The 24,277-nt window shown below is 61.2% G+C and overlaps 4 protein-coding genes and 1 long non-coding RNA gene across 5 annotated transcripts; 2 read left to right on the forward strand and 3 right to left on the reverse strand.

The window, feature by feature from the left end:
• On the reverse strand, positions 1–924 carry LOC129734295 (uncharacterized). The gene is made up of 3 exons (XR_008729949.1): positions 829–924; positions 152–293; positions 1–60 (listed from the first exon to the last, which is right to left on the reverse strand). It is a non-coding gene; the product is annotated as an uncharacterized LOC129734295 (long non-coding RNA).
• A 1,555-nt stretch (positions 925–2,479) lies between these two features.
• On the forward strand, positions 2,480–4,313 carry ANKRD34A (ankyrin repeat domain 34A; the record flags this gene model as incomplete). The annotated part of the gene is given in 8 exon segments (XM_055697225.1): positions 2,480–2,813; positions 2,816–2,847; positions 2,850–2,936; positions 2,938–2,994; positions 2,996–3,088; positions 3,090–3,307; positions 3,310–3,438; positions 3,485–4,313. Coding segments are annotated over 8 exon segments (1,266 nt in total), but the record flags the coding sequence as incomplete, so codon positions are not given.
• Positions 4,314–6,074: 1,761 nt separating this feature from the next.
• On the forward strand, positions 6,075–8,374 carry LOC102051034 (gonadotropin-releasing hormone II receptor-like). The gene is given in 4 exon segments (XM_055697006.1): positions 6,075–6,547; positions 6,549–6,896; positions 7,013–7,217; positions 7,418–8,374. Coding segments are annotated over 4 exon segments (1,269 nt in total). The 5' UTR covers positions 6,075–6,328; the 3' UTR covers positions 7,915–8,374.
• A 146-nt stretch (positions 8,375–8,520) lies between these two features.
• Positions 8,521–10,876, reverse strand: RBM8A (RNA binding motif protein 8A). The gene is made up of 6 exons (XM_055697005.1): positions 10,767–10,876; positions 10,334–10,393; positions 9,885–9,962; positions 9,450–9,586; positions 9,060–9,196; positions 8,521–8,962 (listed from the first exon to the last, which is right to left on the reverse strand). Exons 1-6 carry the CDS (start codon positions 10,831–10,833, stop codon positions 8,917–8,919), a joined length of 525 nt encoding a protein of 174 aa, XP_055552980.1. The 5' UTR covers positions 10,834–10,876; the 3' UTR covers positions 8,521–8,916.
• Positions 10,877–11,234: 358 nt separating this feature from the next.
• On the reverse strand, positions 11,235–24,039 carry LIX1L (limb and CNS expressed 1 like). Its single transcript, XM_055697004.1, is given in 7 exon segments — positions 11,235–14,213; positions 14,382–14,459; positions 16,204–16,299; positions 17,026–17,166; positions 18,255–18,418; positions 23,696–23,942; positions 23,944–24,039. Coding segments are annotated over 7 exon segments (1,053 nt in total). The 5' UTR covers positions 24,028–24,039; the 3' UTR covers positions 11,235–13,970.
• Positions 24,040–24,277: the final 238 nt, after the last annotated feature.

A 24,277-nucleotide genomic window follows, 5' to 3' on the forward strand; every position in this document is an offset into this window, starting at 1 on the left:
CCAGCATGTACTCCCCCTCCTCGCCCCCCCGGCAGTGGGGGCCGCCCGCTGCTCCAGCGCCTGCGGCACCAGCGCTCAGCTGGGGGGGGTCGGGTCAGGGGGACCCCAAACCAGGGGCACCTCCCCCCCCCCCCCCCCAACAAGGACTTACCGGGAAGAGGGGTGCGGGGCTGCAGCGTGGGGGGGGGCAGCGCGTCCCCCCTTGCCGATCCCCACCGCCTCCACGTTGAAGGTCATCTGCCCCCGGCCGCGGCCGCGACCCCGGCCCGCCATGCCTGGGGGGCACGGGGGGGCTGGGGGTGCGGGGTGAGGGGGGACCTGGGTGTGCAGGGGGGCGCGGGGGGGGCACGGGGAGCGCGGGGTGAGGGGGGCTGGGGGGACATGAGGTGAGGGGGACATGGGGGGCGCAGGGGAGGAATTGGGGACGTAGGGTAAGGGGGGCATGGGGGGGGTTGGGGGGGCATGTGGGGTGCAGCGTGAGGGAGGCATGGGGGGCCGCAGGGGGGCCTGGGGGGGCTAGAGGCCCGGGGTGAGGGGGCTCTGGGGGGCCGGGGGGGGTGGTGCAGGGAGGGGTCAGCGCTCGGGCGGGCACAGGGAGCTGTGGGGCAGCCCCCCGGACCTGGGGACACGAGGGGGGACAACACGGCGCAGCCCCCCGGGACATGAAGGGGGGACGGGCGGGGCACAGGGAGCTGTGGGGCAGCCCCCCGGGCCGCAGGGGGACACAGGACCCACGGCGCAGCCCCCCGGGTCGCGGGAGGGGGGGGGGGGGCGGGGGGGCACACGACCCACGGCGCAGCCCCCACCCCCACCAGGGCCCGTACTCACACCGCGCACGCGCTCCACGTGCTTCCGCGGCGGCGCAACGCTCGCAGGGGGGCGGAGCCCAGGTGCCAACGCCGCGCTGATTTGTGGGCGGCGGAGCCAGTCAGAGGGGGAGGGGCGGGGCGAGAGGTGGGGACGGATACTTGAATGGGGGCGGGCGGGGATGAATGGGGCGGGCGGGAGCTGGGGGGCACGGTCCCACGGTTCCTGCCCCGCTGCCCTACGGCACGTCAGCCCCCAGCCCAACCGGACTGGGACCCCCAGGCCTGCTGCCCATGGCTCCCAGCCCCGCCACTCTGGGCCCCCCGGCCCCTCTGCGCTGTGACCCCTGCCCCCGCCAGGACAGGCCCCTCAGCCCCACCACACTGTGCCCCCCAGCCCCTGCTGCCCCATGGCCCCCCGCCTCACTGTTCTGTGCCTCCCCAGCCATGTGCCCCATGGTCCCCCGCTGTGCCAGCCCCCATCGCCCCCAGCCCCACCACACCGTGCTCCCCAACCCTGTGCCCCGTGGCCCCCAGCCCCGCTGCGCTGTGCCCCCCGCCCTGTGCCCCATGGCCCCCCGCCGTGCCAGCCCCGCGGGGGCTCCCCCCCTCACACCCCCCGCAGCGGGTGCGTTGCCGGCTGCGCCGCCGGGTGATTCATCCCGCCCCAGCCCCCCCCCGCCCCTCGCGGCAGCCGCCAGAAATAGCGAGGCGGGGCGGGGGGGAGGACGACCCCCCCCCTCCAAATAACCTCCCCTGCCGCCCCCCCCGCACGCTACGCCGGCGGCGGGCCGGGATGGCGGCCACCGGGCGATGGCCCCGCCGCATCCATCCCGGGGACAGCTGGGACCCGGCGCGGGGGGGGTACCGCGCTCCCGTCACCATGGTAACAGGGGGAAGGGATTGGGGGGAGAGGGGGCTGGGGGGGTGTCCCCTTTCTGGGCTGTTCCCCCTCCCCGGGGTCGCCCCGAGAGCCAGGCCCGGGCTTAGTGGCAGTCGGTGCCTTGCTGGGGGATGGGGGGGGGGGGAGGGGGCGCTACCCACCAGGCTGGTGAACTGGGGGCAACGGGAGGGTCGGTGGTTTCCCCCCATTTTCCCGGCTGGTCAGAGCTGAGGAGCAGGATGAGCTGCCGTCACCATGGGAACCGTGTAGGCAGGGATGCGGGCAGGGCTGGGGGTACGGGCAGGGGATGCACAAGGGGTACGGGGGGGTACGGGCAGGGATGCAGGAAGGGGGATTTGGGTTTAAAGGAGGGGATAGAGGTGGGGGCAGATGGGGATGGGGTACGGGAGTACGGCAGCGCGGGAGGCACAGGCAGGGGTAGGGGTATGGGCAGGGGTGGGATACGGGCAGGGCTGGGGGGTATGGGCAGGGCTGGGGGAGGCACTGGGGGGCACGGGCAGGGGCTGGAGGGCGCGGGCAGGGGTGGGTATGGGCAGGGCTGGGGGCATGGGCAGGGCTGGGGGCAGGGGGTAGGGGTGCTGGGAGGGATGGGGGCACGGGCAGGGGGTAACAGGCAGCGGGGTGGGGGGGTGCAGGAGCGGGCCAGTGGGACGCGGGGAGGGGGGTGTGGGGGCCCGGCGGGGTCCGCCGCCCCCCCCCCCCCCCCCCCAGCTGGGGCCAGCGAGGCGGGGGGCTGCCGCGCGTTGGGGGGTGGGGGGTGGGCGTCTGACCCCCGCGCCGATGCCGTTGCAGTGAGCGCCCCCCCCGCGCTGCGCTGAGCCCCGCCATGCCCAGCCCCGGCCGGCCGGGCGTCGCGGGGGCCGCCCCCCCGGGGGGGAGCACGGTGCCCACCGACGGCTCGGCGCTGCTGCGGGCGGTGGCGCAGGGCAAGTTCCGCCTGACGCGGCTGCTGCTGGAGGGGGGCGCCTACATCAACGAGGGCAACGCGGCCGGGCAGACGCCGCTGATGGCCGCCTGCCGGGGGGGCTACGCGGCGCCGGGCGAGCAGCCGCGGATGGTGCGGTACCTGCTGGAGCGCGGCGCCGACCCCCACATCGCGGACCGGACGGGCGCACGGCGCTGATGCACGCGTGTGGCCGAGCGCAGCCGGGGCCGCCGTGGCCGCCGTCCTGGTGGCCCACGGGGCCGATCCCAGCGCCCGCGACTACAGCGGCGCCTCGGCGCTGGGTTTACGCCATCAACCGGGGGGACCGGGAGACGCTGCAGGTGCTGCTGGACGCCTGCGCGGCGCGGGGGGAAGGAGGTGATCATCATCGCCACCGCCACCGACCCCTCGGGGGCCAAGACCACCCGGCAGTACCTCAACTCGCCCCCCTCCCCCCGGCCTCTGCATGTCGCCCTCCGACATCGACGTGCGGGCGGCGGCCTCGCCGGGCTGCGGCGAGCGGGAGGAGGAGCGGGACGTCTTCTGCTTCCCCCCCCCGCCGCCCCCCCGCCCCCCCGCCCCCCCCCCCGAGCCGCCCCGCGCCCGGGGCCGCCCGCTGAAGCGGCTCAACTCGGAACCCTGGGGGTTGGTGGCCCCCGAGGGGGCGCGGGGCCCCCCCCCGAGCGCCTGGTGGCCGGGCTGGAGGGGCTGAGCCTGGGGGGGCGCCCGCGGCGGCACAGCGTGGAGGGCCGGGAGGCGGCGGGGCTGCGGGGGGCGCCTGGCCCGAGCGGGGCCCCCCCCCCGCCCCCGGCCCGCAGCCGCTGCCCCCGCCGCAACACGGCCCCCGAGGCGGCGCGGCCGTGCGCCCCCCGCCGGGACCCCCCCGAGGGCCCCCCGCTGCCGCCCGCCGAGTCACCCCCCCCCGGCCGCCCGCCGCCGCCCCCCCCCCGGGCTGCTGGAGCGCCGCGGCTCCGGCACCCTCCTGTTGGAGCCCCTGGCCCCGGGGCGGGCCGGCTTCTTTGCCCCCCTCTGCACCCCGGGCCGCCCCCCCGCGGCCCCCCGGCCCCCCCCCGGCCGGCTGCTGCGCCGGCACTCCATGCAGCCGGAGGAGATGCGGCAGCTGGCCACCTTCCGGAGCAGCGCGGGCCCCGAGCCGGGCAGTTAAGGACCCCCCCCGGGGGCCCGCGTCCCCCCCTGCCGCCCCCGGGGACCCCCTCGTGACGGGACCCCCCCGAACGGCCGCTCTCGTGCCAGCGCGGGGCCTCCTGGGGCGGCCGGTGGCCCACGTTCACTCTGAACCCTACTGATGACGGCAGGCACGCCACGACTCCTCCATTGCTGCCGCCGGCGGGGAACTTTGCACGACTCCAGATTCCTCCGGGAGCCGGTGCCACCCCCCTCACTGCCAGGCTCCACCGCATCTTCCTCCCGCTCCTTCCTCATCCTCCCAGCAGCGCTTTTCCCCTGCGGACCGCGGCAGCCAGTGGCCCGACCTGCCCCAGGGCCCGGCCAGGCGCCGCTCGGGGCTGGGCACTGCGAGCAATAACAGCTGCCAGGCACCTGGGCGTCCCCCCCCAGGGGGGGTGTCCCCCCCCCATTTTGGGGCACAGGGTCCCAGCGAGGGGGGGTGCCAGGGTGGGAGCGGGCGGCGGGGCTCGCACTGTCGGCGTCCTGGTGAATAAAGGCCCCAGCACAGCTCAGCCCATCGGCCAGTGTTGGGGGGGGGGGGGAGGGGGGGGCACTCGCCCTGGCATGGGCTGGCGGGGGTCAGCACATCTGGGTGCAGGACTGGCACAGCTGGATGGCAGCACATCTGGGTGCCAGGGTGCTGGAGGAGTAGCGTACCTGGATGCTGGCACATCTGGGCACCGTGAGCCTGAGAAGGAGCACATCTGGGTGCACAAGGACTGGCACATCTGGGCACCAGCACATCTGGGCACCAAGACATCTGGGCAGCAGGGAGCATGATAACTGAGCACATCTGGGCGCTGTGTGCCTGGGGACTAGCACATCTGGGCACCAGCACATCTGGGCAGTAGGGAGCACGATGACTGAGCACATCTGGGTGCCATGTGCCTGAGGACTGGCACATCTGGGCGCCAGCACATCTGGGCGCCAGCACGATGACTGAGCACATCTGGGTGCCAGCACATCTGGGCAGCAGGGACCATGACCACTGGCACATCTGGGCGCCGTGTGCCTGGTGCCCTTGGGTGCACACGGCCTGGCACATCTGGCGCCCGGCACATCTGGGAAAGGGGGTCCTGATGGCTCTTGCCGGTGGGGTGCGGGGGGGAGAAGCTGCAGCTGCGGGGGGGGGGGGGCCCGAGCCGCGCCGTGCCCGGGGGGGGGGGGGGAAGGGGGCAGCTCATCCCGCAGGGCACTGCTGGGTCGTGTCCCCCCCCCCAGGGGAGGCAGCGGGGGCGTCCCGGGGGGATGGTGGCTCTGCCCTGGCGCAGCGGCCGGGTGGCCCCCGCCGCGGGGGGGGGGCCGGGGGTGCGGGGAGAGCCCGGGGCCGGTGCCGCAGCGGGGGGGGCCGGGGCTGGGCCGGGCGGGCGGGTACCGGCTGCGGCAACGGCTCCCGGGCAGCGCTGCGGAGCGGTGCGGGGGGGCTGCGGGGCCGGGGGCGGGGGGGGGCTGCGGGGACCGGGGTACGGCCGGGGGCGGGGGGCGCTGCAGGGGGCTGCTGCTGCTGCTTGGGGACACTGCCGGGGGACATGGCTGGGGGGCACAGCTGGGGCCGGGGGCACCGCCGGGGGACGCTGCCGGGGCCGGGGACACTGCTGGGGCGAGGGGACGCCGCCGGGGGACGCTGCCGTTGCTTGGGGGACACTGCCAGAGCTGAGGGACACTGCCGGGGGACGTGGCTGGGGGGGCACAGCCGGGGCCGGGGGACGCTGCCGGGGCCGGGGACACCGCCGGGGGACGCTGCCGTTGCTTGGGGACACTGCCAGAGCTGAGGGACGCTGCCGGGGGGCACCGGTGGGGGCTGGGGACAGCGGCAGGTTGGCACGCTGCCGGTGTAGGGGGACACTGCCGGGGCTGGGGACGCTGCCGGTGTAGGGGGACACTGCCGGGGCTGGGGGACACCGTGACCGGGCGTGGCTGGGGGTGGGGGCAGCACCCGTGGGACACCCGGGTCCCTCCTGTCCCCCCCGCGCTGCTGCCGGGGGCTCAGCCCGGCTGGGGGTCTCAGGGGACCGGGGACAAGGGAGGGAGGCGGAAGGGAGGCGGAAGGGAGGCGGAAGGGAGGCGGAAGGGAGGCGGAAGGGAGGCGGAAGGGAGGCGGAAGGGAGGCGGAAGGGAGGCGGAAGGGAGGCGGAAGGGAGGCGGAAGGGAGGCGGAAGGGAGGCGGAAGGGAGGCGGAAGGGAGGCGGAAGGGAAGAGGACACCCAGGGCTGGCCAGGGGACACGGGGAGGGGCGCGGGTGCCGGGGGATGTGGGTGACCAGCCTCGTCCTGCTGGGTGCTGAGGGGTCCGCGGGCTGAGCCGCACCCCGGGGGGTCCTCAGGAATGGGGGGACGAGGCCACTGTCCCCAGCCCGGGGCCGGGCTCCGTTACGCACCGCGCCCCGGCCTCAGGAGCGAGAGGGGCCGCGGGCGCCATCGCTCTGGGTGCCCCCCTGGCTGAGCCCCGACCAACCCCCCGGCACAGCAGCAGGGCCGTGCCGGACGAGCGGGGCGAACCCCAAAGATGCTCAACGTCACCGTGTCCTGCCGGGGGGGACGAGCCCGAGCGGGTTCCCGGGCTCCCAGCCCCGCCGCGGCCACCGTCGGCATGAACGCCACCGGGCCGGCGGGGAACCGGAGCTGTGCCGGCGAGGAGCCCATCCTGCTGCCCACCTTCTCCACCGCGGCCAAGGTGCGGGTGGCCATCACGTGCCTCCTCTTCCTCTCCTCGGCTTGTTGCAACGGGGGCCGTGCTCTGGTCGGCCGCCCGGGCACCGCGGCGTCGCCCGCCCCGCGTCCGCGTCCTGATGGCCAACCTGGCGGCGGCCGACCTGCTGGTGACGGTGGTGGTGATGCCGTTGGACGCCACCTGGAACGTCACCGTGCAGTGGTACGGGGGAGACGCGGCGTGCCGGGCGCTCATGTTCCTCAAGTTGGCCGCCATGTACGCCTCGGCCTTCGTCACCGTCGTCATCGCGTTGGACCGGCACGCCGCCATCGTCAACCCCTTGGCGGTGGGCTGCGCCGAGAGGAGGAACAAGGCGATGCTGTGCGCGGCGTGGGTGCTCAGCGCCGTGCTGGCTCTGCCCCAGGTGGGCGAAGCCCAGCCCCGGGGATGGGGGGGACACCGTGGGTGGGGCGGGACGGTGACGATGATGATGGGGGGGGAGGGGAGGAAGGGCGCTGACCGCCCCACGGCCCCTCGCAGGCGTTCATCTTCCGCACGGTGAGCCGGTTGCGGCCGCGCCGCTTCGTGCAGTGCGCGACGGTGGGCAGCTTCGGGGCGCACTGGCAGGAGACGCTCTACAACATGTTCACCTTCGCCTGCCTCTTCCTCCTGCCGCTGCTCGTCATGGTGCTCTGCTACGGCCGCATCCTCGCCGCCATCTCGGGCCGGATGAAGGACGCCCGCGGTGAGAGCACGGGCCAGGGCCGCGCCGCGCCTCCACCGCTCGCTTCTCTTCCTCTTCCACCTCCCGCTGCTCCTGCTGGGGCCCAGCACCCCGCTCGGGTCCCCTCTCCCCACCTCATTAACCCAGCGCTCTTAATTAACCGCTGGGCGATGCGTTCCTCCTCTCTCCTTCCTACCCGCCGCTGCGTTTCCACCCCGCAGTCTCCTCCCAGGAGATCCAGCTCCGCCGCTCCTACAACAACATCCCCCGGGCCAGGATGCGCACGCTGAAGATGTCCATCGTCATCGTCCTGACCTTCATCGTCTGCTGGACGCCCTACTACCTCCTGGGCCTCTGGTACTGGTTCTCCCCCGAGATGCTGACGCGGGAGAAGGTGCCGCCGTCCCTCAGCCACATCCTCTTCCTCTTCGGCCTCTTCAACACGTGCTTGGATCCGCTCATCTACGGGCTCTTCACGGTGCATTTCCGCAGGGAGATGTGGCACGCTTGCCGCTGCAGCCGCCGCCGGCACGAGCAAGACGCTGGCTCTGCCCTCACCGGCTCTTTCCGTGTCTCCACCACGGCCGTGCTGGCCAGGGGAGCTGGCAACAGCCAGGGGGGATCTGGAAAGCACGAGCTGGAGGTGATGGCGGGCGCAGCCCCACCGGGACGGAGCTGTGAGCTGTGCCGGAGGAGGACGGTGGAGAGCTTCATGTGACGGGGAGGCCAGGCTGGACCCGTGGGGGGGGCGAGGGGCACCCCCAAAAGGGGGCTGGGGGGAGACAACAAGGGCTCTGTGCCACCACGAAGCTGCTCAGCAATAAACTCGGATTATTTTCTCAGCAGGAACCTGGTTTTAGGCCCGGGGATGGTTTATCCGGAGCCAGCGCTGCGGCATCACCGGCACATTTCCATGCTGGGTGGTGCCTAACGGCACCACGCAGCACGTGAGGAGCGGTAAGCCAGAAGCAACGCACCCCGTGTCAGGCAGAGCGCAACATCTGGGGCAGAAACTCCTTCAAAAGATGCCAAAAAAGAAAATGTAACTTATTTTAAATGTGCCCCTTCACCTGCGCTGGGGGCACGGGGAGAATTCAACGCTCCCGGCGCTGAGCTACGCAGAAAACCCGCTGACCTGCTGGAGAGCAGCGCGCAGCTCCGTAAAACTGTCGCTTTCAGATGCTATTTTAAGAGAAAATGGCTTTTTCAACTAATAAGTTGTTCCACTGCCAGCCCTCGGGGATCAACCGCCGTGGCAGAGACATCGACTGACTGTAGGTAAATCTAAAATTAGCGAAGAGGCACGGAAGGAACCGGGGCTCGGTTACAGCTTCTCAGAATGTTTAATTAAGGACAAATAACGAGAGGACATTTTTACACAAAATCAGTTCTTTAAAGAAGAGCGGCCAAAATGCCAGGTCACCCGCAGACGTAACAAAATGCTTAAAAACATCGCGGTTTGAGACGTAACCGGGCTCAGGGGCTGCGTTCACCACAAACCCAAGTGAAAACCACCCCCAGGAACCTCAGGTGTTGCTTCTTCACTCAAGTTCCCTTGTTTGAAAACAATAAAATCTGGTAAAGAAGCAAATCTGCCGAAGCGATGAACTGTTTTACTCCTCCAGCTGTTCCTCAAACGCCCCGTCCCCCACATACAAACCCCCCACTTTTCCCTCCCAGTTCCCCCAGTTTGGAACGCACAAGTAAAAACAAGTATCCATCATCGGCGTCTCCTGTCCGGACTCCTGCTGCGGCGGCGCCCGCCCCTGGAAGAGAGTGCGGAGCGTGTCGGGGGCGGTTTATCGGCCTCACGAGCCCACGGGGTGATTTTAATCGCAGCCCCGCGCGCGACGCGGCCCTTACCTCCTCTTCCCCTTCGGGGGGCCTCTCACGAAGCACCAGTCCACGCTGATGGGCTGCCCCATCAGCTCCTGGCCGTTCAGCCCCTCCATGGCCGCCTGCGCCTCTTTATAGGTCTCGTACTCAACCAGAGTATATCCCTAAGGAGCGGGAGGGAGGGAGCGTGAGCTGCGGGGACCCTGGATGTAGGAATAATCCCCGCCCCCCCCCCCCCAGCCCCATTCAATCCCAGCCTCCGCAGCGGAGCCAGGGAAGGGGAAACACGAGCGCGAGTTGCATCCAGCTGCCACCAGACGGATGAGTTCAAACATCCCGTAAGCCAAAACGGAGGCGGCGAGGCAGCCGAGAGGCTGGGGGGGCCAAGCGCAGCCCGCGCTGAGCACCCCCTCCTACCTTCAGGTAGCCCGTCCGTCTGTCGAGGTTCAGGTGGATGTTTTTTATCTCGCCGTACTCTGCGAATTTGTCGTGGATATCTTCTTCCGTCGCCTCCTCGTGAACCCCCGTGACGAAGAGAATCCAGCCCTCCACCGCTGCGGTGCAGAGAGGGGTAAGGGTTACGCCGAGCGCAGGGTGTGCCCCCACGTCAGCTGAGGGGGCTCAGGGAAGGGGACACCCCCCCGACCCCCAAGAACCTGGGGTTAGGAGCGCTGGAGTCCAACGTCCTTGGCTGAACCTGAGGTGAATCCCAGCGAGGTGGGGAAAGGCTCTGTCCCAGCACGGTCTGAACCCCGATACAGAGCCAAAGACCCTGCGCTCCCCCACCATCTCCCCTCACTCTGGCAAAGCGCCCGCGGTGGGGGCTGGGAAGGTGCCTCCGGTGATACTCACACCTCTGTGGGCCTGGCTCGTCCCCGTCCTGCTCCACGCTGTCGTAGTCCTCACGCACGCGGGCCCGCGAGCCCTCCTCTGGGCACAGCAAAGAGGGGGAAAGAGAATCAGGCACCTGGCGCCATCACTCAGGAAGACAACAGGGCCCAGACGACCACAAATCCACTTAAAACTCCCCAAAAGCACAAAACCGGTGGGGGCTTCAGACACGACTGCTCTCTGAGCGACCCCAGGGCAGCCCTTTCACCCAACCCGGGAGACGGAGGCTCAGGGACAGTCTGGCCGACCCATCCCGGGAGATGGAGGTTTGGAGGGCTGGGGAACGGCCTGGCCAGCCCAAACTGGGACATGGAGGCTCAGGGATGGCCTGGGTAACCCAAACTGGGAGACGGAGGCTCCAGGACAGCCCGGCCAGCGCAGGAGTGCAGAGCACGTCGGCTGATCCTCACCTGAGCCGAAGCCTCGGCCCTTCCGCTTCTTGGCTTTCTCCTTCAGCTTGTGGATGCTCTCTGCGGGCGAGAGGGGAGCGGGTTGGAACGGGGAGGGGAGCCAGGCCGCGGCCCCCGGCCGGGTAAGACCCCCGGGGCACGGCACTGAGCTTGAGAGGCCCGGGGACACCCCCTGAGCGAGAGGGGCCGGGCCCGAGGCGGGGTAAGCGGTACGGGAGCAGGGTCCGAGCCGGACCGGACCCGAGCCGGAGGGCGGCGGGAAGCGGTGCAGGGCCGGGGGGCAGCAGGGTAGTGGCCGCTGGGCCCAGCGCCGGCCAGAACCGGGCCCGAGCAGGAGCAGGCGGGACCCCGCGCCGGCCCCAGGCGAGGAGGCAGCGGGCCGGGCCGCTCGGTGGGGCCGCGCTACCGGGGGCAGCCCCGGCACCGCCCTCACCGTCGCCATCCTCGTCCATGGCGAAATCCTCGCCCCCCGCCTCATGCAGATCCAGCACGTCCGCCATCTTGCCGCTCCCGCTGCCGCCGCCGCCGCGGTGCACGCCGGGAAGCGCGCCGGAAGCAATGTCGCGCCGCGCGCCATCTTGGGGAGGGCGCACGGCGGAAGGAGCCGCGCCGCCATCTTGGGGAGGGCGCACGGCGGAAGCAGCAGCGCCGCCATCTTGGGGAGGGCGTACGGCGGAAGGAGCCGCGCCGCCATCTTGGGAAGGCCAATGCACCGCGTCCCGCGGCCAGCGCCATCTTGAGAAGGACGGGGAGGCCTTCCCCCAAACTGGGGCCGAACTGGGTCCATACTGGGCGCCCAGCCACCCCCTGCCGTGGCGGGGGTGCCCCCGCTGCAGAGGGACCATTCGCAGGAGGGGCTGGGGACGCAACCTGACACAGAAGAAGAGAGAAGCCACCGTGCTACCCCAAAATCTACGGTTTTATTGTATAAAATCAGACGTACAACCCGCAGCGCCGCACGGTGATTTATCCTTTCAGCTTTGCGTTTACATAGCCCGAGCAAGAACAACCACCCATTTCGGATGCTGAGAAAACCTGGATTTGTGCATTTTATCACCTTCCAGGCAGATCCGGAGACTCAAAGCCGGCGCCCGGACTGCTAAAACCACAAATCACAGTGTCAAATTTTTGTTTTCCCTCCCGCCAGGATGCCTGGGAACACGGGAACCCTCCCTGATCCACCCGAGAGCGGCTGCCAGCGCCCGGAACACCTCGTGTCCCTCCCGGCCCTGCAGGACATCGGGGAGAATTTGGCAAAAAGCGTTAAAATCCCGACGTGCAAAAAGCCGGGAACGTCGAGCAGCCTCCTGCGCTGCGCACAGCCGTCAGGGCAGAGGTTTCTCAGGAGTTCCCTTACTTGCAGGATCAGGCCCTCGGATAAATCACCATTTCACGCGACGGAACGCTACACGCCGGTGTGGAAGTGCTGGTGGAGAGGCGTTAAGACTCTGCGCTATTTCTAAAGCAAGTGATTAAATTCAAATACAAGGTCTAGATATTGCCAGCCTGTAAAAAAAAAAATAATAATCCAACTCCACACCATTTACAATCACATTTATAAATGCATGAAACATTAATACTGTCGTGTAAAGAGGCTGCGTATAAAAAATATATAAAAAAAAAACCAAACTAGGCTTGTTAGGACGAGAATACAAAACTAGAATAACCTACAGATAATGCGTTTTTTTAAATCTCCATTTCAAAACAGAAACTATTGCTCGAACAGCGATGGGAGAAGGCCGCCTGTAATTTATTTATTCCTGCTGAGGTGCTGCTGGCTCTTCCCGGCCGCCTGTCGGAACCGCAGGGAGTGATACAGCATCTGCCCTGCACAAGTAGTTTTCTTGGCTGAACTTGAGCGGAAGGAACACTTTTAACGTCGGTAAAGGGTGTTTTTTTACAAATCTAAACATCATAGAGATTTAGTACTGATACGTATAGAAAGAATAGGGAATTATTTGTTTAAAAAAATAGTGCATATAGAGATTTTTGTTTCAGCAACGCTTTGTTTTGTTGCCGCTATGACCAGGGAACGAGCTCACTCCCAGCTCCACGAGCTCTCGCCACAGCCCCCCTCTCCTCGTGCGAGGCTGTGCCGCACAAGTGCTCCGGGCCAGGGGGTCGAACCGCACAGCCCCATGCCTTCAACGCGACTCCCTTCCTCCCGTGCCGAGCTCTCACCTAGGAGCGGCGAGTTGCGCGCAATCCGCTGCCCTGAAGAACTCCTCAGCCCTCAGAAATGCGAAGAGTCGTCCCCAGTAACGCCGAGGTTTCGGAGGTTTGCCTTTGAAGCGAAGCAAGAGTCGAGGCCAAACCTTAGTCTGAGCTTTTGCTGCTCGGGGCTGGATCTGTGCTCCGCTTCAAAGGCTTCACCCCAGTCCGAGTTAACAGAGGCTTCACCACAATCCTACCTAACGAAGGCTCGTGTCCACAAGGTCCTTCAGGGAGAGAAGCTGAGCAGTTTCCCCTCTTATTGCTAGCGAGTCCTGAAACTCTGGCAAGGTTTTTTTTTAAACCTTCCTCGAAAAGGCCAAGTCTGACATTTGGTTTGGAAGCTGCTCCAGAGAGAACAGCATGTCCATCTCTTGTTTCTTGTAACATATTTTTTAAAATTTGCATCTCCCCGGCTTGGCTGGGGAAGCCAAAAAAACCTCCCGAACTCCATTTCCAGCAAAACAAACCGGCTGCTTCACCCCCCCCCCGCCCCAGTCGCTGGGGCAGAGCTTGGGCATCGCCACCCTGCCAGACCACGTTAAACCTGGTGAGAACCCAGAGAGGACCGAAAGGGAGCGGAGCAGGAGGCTCTGGCTGGTGCAGATTAATTAAACACCCGAGTCCAATCCCTTCCGTACCGTGGGGCCTTGTCGTTTGTTGTTAGGTGCGTTATTTAGAGAAGGAACTACATCCTACGCCACAAGCGAACAGTCAGAGCAGGAACAGATACAGGCACCTGACAGCTGGAGGGGGAACCGCGGATCCTGCCTCAGCTTGGAACCCGAACGCTGTAGACTTAAGTCTGGCCAAAACAAAATCCCAGTTTTAAAATCCCTTTTACGTGCTTGGGAGCGTTCCCCCAGGCAGCTTGCATTGTAGTGTTACAAGAGAATGCGTCGGTAGTTTTGTTTCGTTGGGTTTTTAGTTAGTGTGCTTCTCAAGGAGTTTTGGTAGACCCCACCTCTACGATAGAAGCAGAAGGGAAGGAAAGAAAAAAAGAAAAAAAAGCAGATCCGCGTGACATGCAGCAGCTCCAAAGAACAGAAGCTTCCTGGAAGAAGTGCTATGTTTTGTGGAACGCTGCTGGCCACAGAGTACCCACGTACAGCGGCAGTCTTCGGCGCTAACACCGAAAGGCCGTGCTTTTAATGCCATCTTTAAAAAAAAAGGAAGAGACAGAAGGAATTCTCTAGTGGATAGGAGGCTGAGGAGGAGGTCTAAAAGCAAGTATTAAAAGGTTTAAAAATCTGTACAGGAGCTTTTTTGTTTTGTTTTGTTTAAAAAAAAAAAAAAATCTTTAAAATGTGCAAACGGGCCACGATTCTGGAAGAGGCATTACATGCTTTACGTGACACGGGACGGATCCCGTCGGCGTGGAGGTGTTAGTAGGCCTGGGGGAGTGGAACAACTTGCACGCCAGCGCCTAGCAGTTGGAGGAGTGCATGCTCCCCAGCTGGCCAGCCGCCAGCATCAAGATGTCTTTCTTCTCCTTATGGAAACGCAGCTCCTTCCCGGCCAGGCGGGCTTCGTCCAGCTCTCTCTCCGTCGAAGCCAGCTCTCTGGAAAGGGCCCCTGGACTGTTCTGCTCCCTGTTCACCCAGTCCATGGCCATCTGGTTCCTTATGTCATCGTCCAGCGCGCGGTGGGAGTAGTGAGCCAGGACCTCCTGGTGGTAACGGACATATGCAGGGGAGCTTAGGAAAGACAAGTCGCTACAGGGGACACACGTCGCTTGGGAGCATCTGGCTCCCGTGCCAGCTAAAGGAGCTTAAGGAGAAGGTTGTCGCGACCCGAACGCGCCCAGCGTGCGACTGCTCGAGACGCCCGGACTCACCTGCCGCGAGCACTGCCTCTCTCGCATGGCTTTGAGGCTGCCGTTCCAATGCAACAGCTGGAAGACGGTCATCAGCTCCTGCAACAGCAAAAGGCAGTCAGGCCGCCAGCCAGCGCGGGGACGAGGGCTCAGCGTTACAAGCAGTCAAGCCGGTGTCTCGCTACGGGAACGAGAAGCCGGGAAGGATTTTGTAACATCATGCCCAGTCCTTTGCAACTGCAAGGATCACAGAGTATGTTCGCGACTCTGGAGTCCATAAAGAAAAAAAATTCCAGCGTTAGAGTTAAGATTTACCAAAAAGATGCGGAAACCAGAGAAGCGGGGGAGGTGGAAGGCCTAGGAGCCAGGACGCAAGGGCAGAGCCTGGCTCACCCTGCTAGACAGAAATCCCCCGACCAGATGAGCGGATTATGGGCGAGACAAAGATGCTGATGCTTCCCTCTGCCCCAGGGATTTCAGGATTCTGCCAGCCAGACTCCGGCATCCCGCAGCCTCCAGGCTAAGCCACCAGCCAGAGTGGGTGACAGCCCAGTGTTTTCCAAGCGAACGTTTCTCTCTCAACACCATGTACATTCGGCTTCATAAACTTGCAGCGACTAGTTAGGCTTCCCAAAGACAAACAAAGCCTGAGGAATATTCCTAACAGAGTCACCCTGTGTAAACAGGACCTTTAATATAAACACTGCTGTCTTCCACCCACTGAGGATTTCCATGCAAGGGAAACGAGCCAGGCAAGAAGTCAGCTTTGGGAAAAGTTTGCCTACAGCAAAGAACCCCAAATACAGCAACGCTACAGGCTTAAGGCACCTACTTTGAGACACATCCAAACCCTGCTTCAACTGTCTGGAGCAGAGTTACGGCCCAATTTCTCCTCTCCTAAAAATCCAGTTCCAGTTGGTGCACTTACAATCAACTCGTCTGCACAAGAACCACTTTGAGTTGCTTCTGAAGCCCAAGTTTAAACTCACAGGATTCGTGAAGCTCAACGCACCGTCCTAACGACGGCTCTGTACGTGCAGGGATACACGTCTTGAGTGACAACGAGGCTATCGAGTCGCACGAAGAATTCAGAGCACTCTAGGCACGTCTTATTTTATTTACCTGGCTGCTCTGCTCTGCTCTTAGGAGCAGTTTCCTCAGAAAGGCTGGAATAAAACCCAGCAGAATCTCAGCTTCCAGTCATCTGTTCTGCACGGACTCCTTCTGCTCCATTAACCAGAACTGATAAGTGTTACAGCACTTTCCCTCAGCAGTCTGTAGTTTTCATTTCACAGATGTTTTGTCGTAACGAGAGACAGACTGAACATATTTCAGCAGGATACGAGGACTGCTCAGATAATGCTGCGGTTTGAGGGCATGTAATGACAGTAATCAAGACTCCTAATTCCACAATCAAAACGTCTTTGGATGCAAGATCTTCGCCAGCTTTCCTAAGGGAAGCGAGCTCTCTCCCATTTTGCAGGGAGAAGATAAAACCCACAAACTGAACAGCTCATGGAACGCCCCGAGTTGTGGTATCCGGAGGTATCGTCTGGATGTTGGGCACCAGCTAGCTCAAGAACATGTCACTGAAAACACTGGCTCAGAACAACGCTCGCCCCTTTCACGATGCCGAGCCTTGCAAATATCAAAGAGCGTTTACAGAGAGAATCCCAATTCCAAGTGTTTTGCTGCTACACCTGCACCTGGAAGCGCCGCAAATCCCGAGTTGTGGTCTAAGAGGAAAACCTCCCTTTTTATTTTGAATATAAAGCACTATGGGTGAAGCTGAAAGATCAAACCAACCACCCCTTGAACCGTGTAACTGAATTACGAACAGTACCTGGAACTCCAGCATCGATTTTCCCTTGTTGGATTCCAGCATGAAGCGGAAAGCACCGATCCCGGTGTTGGGATTATCAGCTTCCTCTCGATTGCCCTGCAGGAGACATTTCACACGAGAGCTGTCATTCCTGACCAAGCTTGGCTCCCCTGCTACCTGCCGCTTCTGCTACACCATCTCCACTTCACCCACCCCAGGACAGGTTTTTGAGGGCAGCCTTACGCACCTCGGCCACGCGCCTACCCATCTCATTCGATCTCAGATACTCGCATCGTTTCCTGCAGCTCTCGGGGAGTAACGATGCTCGCTCTGCTTCTGGCAATGCCACTTGAAACAGGGTTTTTTCTGCAGCCCATTACGGCTATTTCAAAATTCTTAACAATACTCTGGGTACCGGCAAGCGCCACATGACTGCACAGCAAGAACTCCCCCCAGGACAAGGTATAATTAGAGCAGTAAAAGAAGAATGCAAAGCTCCCGCCGCGAGAAACTACATTTTCTGGGAAAAATTTTGTTTAGAGAAAGCTAGCCAATGTGGCAACCCGGTCAGAGAAGGGCCAACACAGATCAACATCTCAGTCTTATTATCCTAATTACTCCTGCCCGATCCGAGGGCAGCACAATCAAACGTGAGCGTGAGACTGTGTGGGAGGGGAAGCCGGAGCACAAGAATGAGAGCTACAGTTAAAAGTTTTAATACTCAGAAATCCCTGAAAAAAAACCTGTCAGAAAGAGTTCCAGATGTAAAAGAAAACTGCTCTTCCCATGATTTGAGTTTTTTTCCCCATCAATTGCAGCCACCTGGGTACCCAAAAGCCTTACATTGAAAGACGCCAGGGCTTCCGAAACACTCTTCTCGATGAACTCATCTGTGATCCTTCGGGAGGGATGCTCATTAAAGACCGAGTTCATTAGCGCAATCTTCGCAGCACTCCTTCGGGCCTCAGCCTTGGTCGGACAGAACTAAGGAGAGACACAAACACCATCAGGACAGAAAGACAGCGATGTGACCGAGATCGCCTCAGCCCTGCGCTCTGAACTTCCCACCGACACAGGGAATGGGAATCAGGTGGCAGTGTTGTGTAGTTTTGAAAAGTCCGTGCTCTCTCAGACATCCTGAAATCATTAGGAGCTAGTTTTAAACCACAGCTATCCCAACCACGCTAAACACAAAAATTAGGCAGGCAGCTGAACTCAGCACATAGTATCTGCATCAGGAAACGCCACCGATCAGATCGTCAACAAAATTAATTAGCTGAAAACCAAAACGTAACCAAATTACTCTTAAGCACAAGGACTGCTCTGCAGGATGGGTAGACCGTGTAGCTGCTAGAATTGTTTCTTTTGGACAGGTTCTTCAAACCAAGACCAGAGAGCAACTGCCTAAAGCCACTACAGCGAAGGAATCCGAACTGCAGTCAGGACCCCTTGTGATTTTTGGACCTTAATCTCTCGGGTGAGGTATTTGGGTTGGACATTTTCCTTTTCAACAGAAAGGGGGGGAGAAACTATTGATCCAATGTTATGATTGGACTTCTAGAGTCTTCTGGCACCTCGAGAAGAGGTACTGGGTCAAACCCAGAGCCCCGGCAAGGATATTTTACTCTACCAGTTTGTCCCAGATGCATCTTGCACATACACCTCACCGCTCAGTCCTGGGAAGGAGGACAAAGCACCAAAACCAGCCCATCTAACAGTTTTCTTTGATACCACATCCCACCTCAGCGCTGCTAAGGTCTGAGTCACATGTAGGGGATACAGTACGTACAGCAAAGTAAAATTTACAGCCAAACCTTCCCAGACTGAAGTCGGGTGGGGTTTTATAGGCAACCAGGAGCACTTATCAGCCAGCTTGAAATGAAAGAGGGTTTACAGTCAGACCCATGTCGCTCTCGTCCTTTGAATCAGCAGGAAAACGTTGATGCTGTGGCCAGCGCAGGAAAGTATTTGAGCACTAATTCTGGTGGGGAAAGGTTCTCAGGGCACCCTTTGGAGGGTGCTTTGGAGAGCGAGCCGCGCAGCCGGGACAGCCTCCAGCCGAGCAGTCGTACCTGGAAACTGCCAAAGCAGCTCCCTCCCGGTAAGGTGACATAGCAGACGTAAGGGGGACTGTTGGAAGGGACCATCTCGTACACCACGAGGGCTCCGTTTTTCAGATCAGCTCCACGGGACTGCTTCATTTGCCAGAACTCCTGAAGGGCCTCCACGACGTTCACTGAGGAGACAGAAGCAGAATCAAGTTCAGACACAGAAAACAAGAGCCTGGGCAGCCGGTTTCCTCAGGTATTCCCCGCATCCAGAAACAGCACGGCATAAATGTTAGCGTATGCCCACCTACGCGAGCAGCGCTGTTATCTCTCGTATTAAACCCCATCAGCTTTAAGGGACGCTATAAGTGCACGATGTCAACACAAACAGGCCTCTCCCTGCAAGACGACCGTAAGGAGAACCACTGAGTTATAAACCAAAGCTCCCTCCAGAAAAACTCTTCTCGTTCCAACAAACCTTGGGAAAAGCTTTCGGAATAGGACTTGAAAAAGGCTGCAGAGCCGGACAGCGAGGCATTCTTCCTCGGCCAGACGGCTGTCAACAGGCTCAGCAGGTTTGTCACCTGCCTCAGCCGATCCTCAATACTGACTTTCTTACACGTAAGATAAAAATAAAGCAGGTGACCTGTCAGACCCGCAGAAACCACCTGCCTCGATGCTGAACATCACGTACCTCACTCAAAAAAACACGGCTGGGGATACAAGAAGTGACCTGAGGCGAAAAGCTACCCAGCTGAGGCTTTCTGGCAGAACTCCCTGTAATTTGGGTGGGAGTATTTAACCACCACATAGCATCTAACAGCACAGAGGAGAATGGGAACATCTAACTGGGGAATCTCGGTTGTGCCATTCGGCATGGGAGGACGTATACCCAAACGGTGAATCACAGAATAAAAGCAGCCCTAGCTTTGTTACAGTTTTTCCATCCCAGTTAGGAAACCAGAGCCTGAAACATTAGCCCTGGTTGACTTTGCTAATTACAGCCTTTTCAGAAGCTGTTTTTAAGCAGGCACCTCTTCTGGAGCCCCACATTTGCTATGCGGGGTTTGAGCACCTACCCTCGTGGCACGCAGCTTGTAGCCCGAATCCACGAGGTTCAAGTCTTCTTAATACGCACACAAGAACGAGAGGCGTTTGCTATAGCGAGCCGCCTGCCCCATCGCTCTCCTCATTCCTGAATCCCCAGTGCCACAAGGACTCCCTTCGAGGTGTTTTACCCACCCTTTATTTTGTCAAGGTTTGGGCGAGAAAAATCAACTTCGTAGCACCTAGCGCTCTAAGTCCCATCGAATTTGCTCTGGGCTTCTTTCCGTGCTGCAGTTTGACAGGCAACATGAGAAAAATACCCCCAAATCCCCACGCAAGCTCTCCTGCGAGGAGCTGCACGCCGTGCAGCCAGCGCTGGGGCAGAGCACCGAGCAAGACGAGGCTGCTGTTCCCAAAGTCTCCCGGGGCAGGTTATAAAAGGGAGGTTAATTTAAGGCCACGCGTGAACGTGAGGTGCCAAGCCCATCGCAAGCCACCCCGGCTCAGCTTTTCGGTTGCCCACACAGCGCGGTAAGTTTGTAGGCCTTCAGCCAGGCAGCTTTCAGGAAGACAGCGAGCTCGAGCCTTTTATTTTGTTTTATTGCCTTCTGTAAGACGAAGCCGGGCGAGGAGTCACTAGCACAGTAGTTCCTCACTAAGCATTTCCCTCCTCTTTCAACCACAGGCTTTTCAGGGCATTTTGTTCATAAAACAGTCGCTTTGGATTATTTTCAAGTTTAGTTTGGGGTGGGTTGTTGGTTTTATTTTTGATGAAACATGCAAGACAGGGGCAATTTTCCACTGAAGACTAGCAAAAAGCTGCACAAACAATACACAGTTCCCTGCCAGTTCTCCAGTGCACCAATACCCAGACAGAATTCCCACCCATCCAGGCAGATTCCCTTCCCAGGGACGGTGTAAATCATGCACATAATCCCCAACGGATTTGGGGAAACAATGCCCAATTCAATAACAGCTTCAGGGACTGTTTGGCATGGGGCAACCGAGACTTCGCAGCGGCGACCACACAAGAAACTGCAGAGCAAGCCGAGCTTGCATCAGACAGCACAAATTCTCACAACACATGGAATTACTCCTAAAATTCAGAGAAATTGTAGTTTGGTTTAATTTAGCGAAGCCTGAAAAGCTGGCGTTAAGAGCAGGTTAATGAGGAAACGCCATGCGACACGGGCACGGGCAGGGAATTGTGTTTTCAGCCCAAGACAAGGGCTCCTCTATGCCAGACGCTGGCTGGGCACTTTGTTAGCGACTGGAGCAACAGGTCAGACAGCTGAGAAGCACCCAAAAGAGGTTTTCTTCCCAGACCGGATTAAATTCTTCCAGCTGCTGCAGGCAGGGCGATTTTAGGAGACAAAAAGAGTAAAATACTTAATTGAAACTCTCCAAACGCTTCAGAACAACATGCTTTTACAGAGCCAGAGAGCAAACCACGGCGCTACAACAGAGACCTGCCCCTCTCCTCAGCGCAGCTCCAGCTCCAACGCTGCACGTGTCACCTTCAGCAGGCAAACACCAGCTGAGCACTTCAGCGTGCCGAATCCAAAGCGAAATCTTAGTCTGAATTAGCTCTGGATCGATGGTTTTCAGCCTTGCTTATTCACCCCCCGCCTCCCATTAAACCGCAAGGTTGTGCTGTGAGGGAAAGAGGCAGGAGACGTGAAGTTGGCTTTTGCTTTTCAGAAAGCATCCTAAATCCTGTTCCATCTCACATTTGCGAGAGGACGGTCCTTCAAGACAGCAGGGATGCCTCCTGCACCCTGAAGGATTTTGATCCCCTACACAACGCAGTGCTGGGGCAAAGGGAAAAACGACAGGATGGTTCGAATGGAGGTAAAGGTGCTGAAGAAGCGATGTTGTCTCTGCACCTTGCACGAGGTTGTGTATGTGTAAAGAAAGGTATTTTCCCAATGTGAAAAGAAAGATATTTTTGATACCTGCAAGCAGAACAAGTCTCTCTACTGGCTCAAAACACAGAACTCTTACTATTGGCATCAGCTGATCCCTTTTAGTCTGTTTGTTTTCATTTCTGAGGGCAGGAACTGGACGTGCTGATCTTCCAGATAAGCTCTGCCACCCTCTGGGGTGGGGAGACGGGCAGATTTACAGAGCACGGCTCAACCACACAGGGTGCCTCCTGTCAGCGGCTTGCTCTTTAGATTTGCCACTCCAGGAAAAGACGAAGAGAAGTTGGGAGACGCAAAGCAGAGCCTGTTCTGACCATCAGTCCTATCTGTTTATTGCTTTGGAGCGTAACCCTGTATCTCAGCGTTGTGTATACGATAGCACATCTGACTTGCATATTAAATACAGAAGAGTAAGTGATTCCACATGGCGCTGAGTCGCTCCGGAGCCAGACGAGCAGCGGTCCCCCCGCACGCCGGTGACTGCCAAGCACTCACCATTTGGAAGCCTACAACCGCCTCTGTTGGACCTGCCGCCGTAGCCGGAAGAAGTCGGGAACTCAAAATAGTTGCAAAGTGTCTCCTTTCGGGTGGGGTGGAAGATTCTTTCCATCACAGGGCCAGTAAAATATGTGCTTTAACCTTTTTTCTTGCTGCTTTACTTTTTTTTTTTCCTTCCCCCCCCCCTCTTACTGAAATAAGAAGGAGTGTACAAGAAACTCAGATCGGAGCCTCCTCCAGGGGCTCTCGCACGACCGGGTGCCTCTGATGCAATGCTTGGAGCCCCGCGGCGCCGGAGCGTGGTGGAGTACTTAACACCCCCGCAACAGCCTCTCCCAGCACCAGCAGCCTGCAGAGTTGATCTCTCTTCCCAGCTGCGGGGCTTTTCATCAATAAGGTGGAGCACAGAAGCGAGGGGGATCCCAGGAAACCTGCAGCCACCGGGAATGGCAAGGATCGCCCAGCCGAGCCCTCTTTGCTGCTGCCTTCGTTGAAAGAAATGAGCCTCTTTGTCTCAACATCAAGTTGAAGGAGTTACATACAGAGGACTAAACCACTACCATACAACAATCCTCCTTCTTAAACATAAACCCATAAAAATCCTTCTTAAAAACATAAAAACCATCTAAATAGCATGAAAAAAAAACCCCAGCCTCCACTCTCTCTACCTTTATCACATGTTTACCTGTTACAGGTACAGCACAAGTAGGAAACTGCCACAGCTTTAAACCACAAGCTAGGGAATTCTCTGCGCAGCTCAGGTCCCCACGTCTGCTTTCACGGTCACCTCTATATATACTTGCCTACCCCTGCCTTGTCTTCTTTCCCTAACTCGCAAAAGCAAAAACCCATGTCAAATTGGGTATTGGGAAGTAGTCAATACCATAAAAACTGAAAGTTTGCATTTAAGAGGCCACAGAGCTTTCCAGGAGGAGACCCGTGAACGTTTCTCAAGCTTGACCCCTGAAACCACGAGGCTCCTTAGGGAAAAGGCAGACCCAGAGAACCATGGACTCAGTGGTTTTATTTTAGTCACTTTTTTACTTTACTCACTTTCTCAGTTTTGGCACGAGCAGCCCCAGACGGACCGGGCTGGAGCAGGGATTCTCCTTTCCTCCCCATGCTCACCTTTAACGTTGCCCAAACCATCCGGGCTCACTCTGCAGGGCTGGGAGATCCCAAGCACCAGGGCTGAGCCAGCAGCAGACAGCAGAAAAATCTCCACAAATAGCACAAAAGGCTGATTTACCAACATTTCACGTAACGACAATCATCAAGGATGCCTCCTCAGTCACCCTTATAGCCCATCAGATGAGCAAACCACGCCGCTGGGATAGGGAATGTGCAGCCAGGGGAGAGGCTCCTGGCTCTCTTCTTTTCTCTAAATCCGAGATTTGCAGAAAAAAAGATGCTCAAAGCTCGGTGGTGGGAAGCAAAGGGAAGCAGGATCCTCACCCAAGGAGGCTGCCATGCAAATTCCAGGGAAGGAAGAGGGTCTTGGGGAGGTCCGTACCTCAAAGCTTATGCTGGAGAAGGCAGAAGGCGAAAGGGTAGCATGGAGCAAAGGAAACCGGGTTACAACAGGGACCCCAGAAAAGGGAGGATTAACGGGGGAGGAGGGCTGGGACAGGGGAGGCCCAGGCACAAGGCTGGCAGGGAAAAAGGGGCAGCTGATGGAGACACCACCCCCCGAGAAGACCCCAGAGCAATGGGATGGGAGATGGGGCGCCTGGTCTCCACGGGGGGGGGGGCGGGAACGAAAGGGGCAAAGAGCCCCTTGGGCAAACCGTGTGGGAAAGCGGGGTGACCCCGACCCCATCCCTGGGAGAGGGCGGCGGGGGATGGGATAGAGGGAGAGACCCCGCCGAGCGCGGGGGGGGGAGGGGAGGGGGCCGGGAGGGCAGCCTGGGGCGGGGGATAACGGCGCGAGAAGGGGATCGGATCGGGGTCTCCGCCGGGTCCCGAGCCCCCGGCCCGCCCCCCGCCCCGGCTCACCGCGGCCGTAGCCCTGCGTGTGCTTGGCGAAGCTCCTCACCACCGCCTCCACCGCCTCCCGCAGCACGGCGGGCGGTCCGGCGCCGGGCGGCGGCGGCGCGGCGGGTCCCTGCAGCCCCAGGGGGGGCGGCGGCGGCGGCAGCCCCAGCCCCAGCCCCAGCCCGGCCGGGGGCGGAGCGGCGGGCAGCGGCGCCGCCAGCGCGGCGGGCGGCGGGGCGGGCGGCGGGGGGGGCGCCGAGGCGGCGGCGGGGGGCGCCGGTGACGCCGGGCCGCAGGGAGCGCAGCGTCCCCACGCCGGGCTGCAGCCGCTGCGCCCGCACCGACTCCATCATCGCCGCCAGCCCGCTCCGAGGGAGAGCCCCGCCGCGGACCCGCTGTCACTCACCGCCCGAAGGCCCAATGGGCGTGGAGATCACCTCAGGGAGGGGGCGGGAACCAGGGGGAGCCGCCCAATGGCAGCACGGAGGAGGCCTCGGGGCGGGGAAGAGGGTGGAGGGAGGCGGGGGAGGGCGGCAGCCCACCAATCACGGGGCAGAGTGCCGGGATGGTGGGCGGGACGAAAAGAGGAGCGGCCAATCAGAA

The sequence above is a fragment of the Falco cherrug genome, chromosome 19 (genome assembly GCF_023634085.1).
Source record: "Falco cherrug isolate bFalChe1 chromosome 19, bFalChe1.pri, whole genome shotgun sequence".
NCBI lineage: Eukaryota > Metazoa > Chordata > Aves > Falconiformes > Falconidae > Falco > Falco cherrug.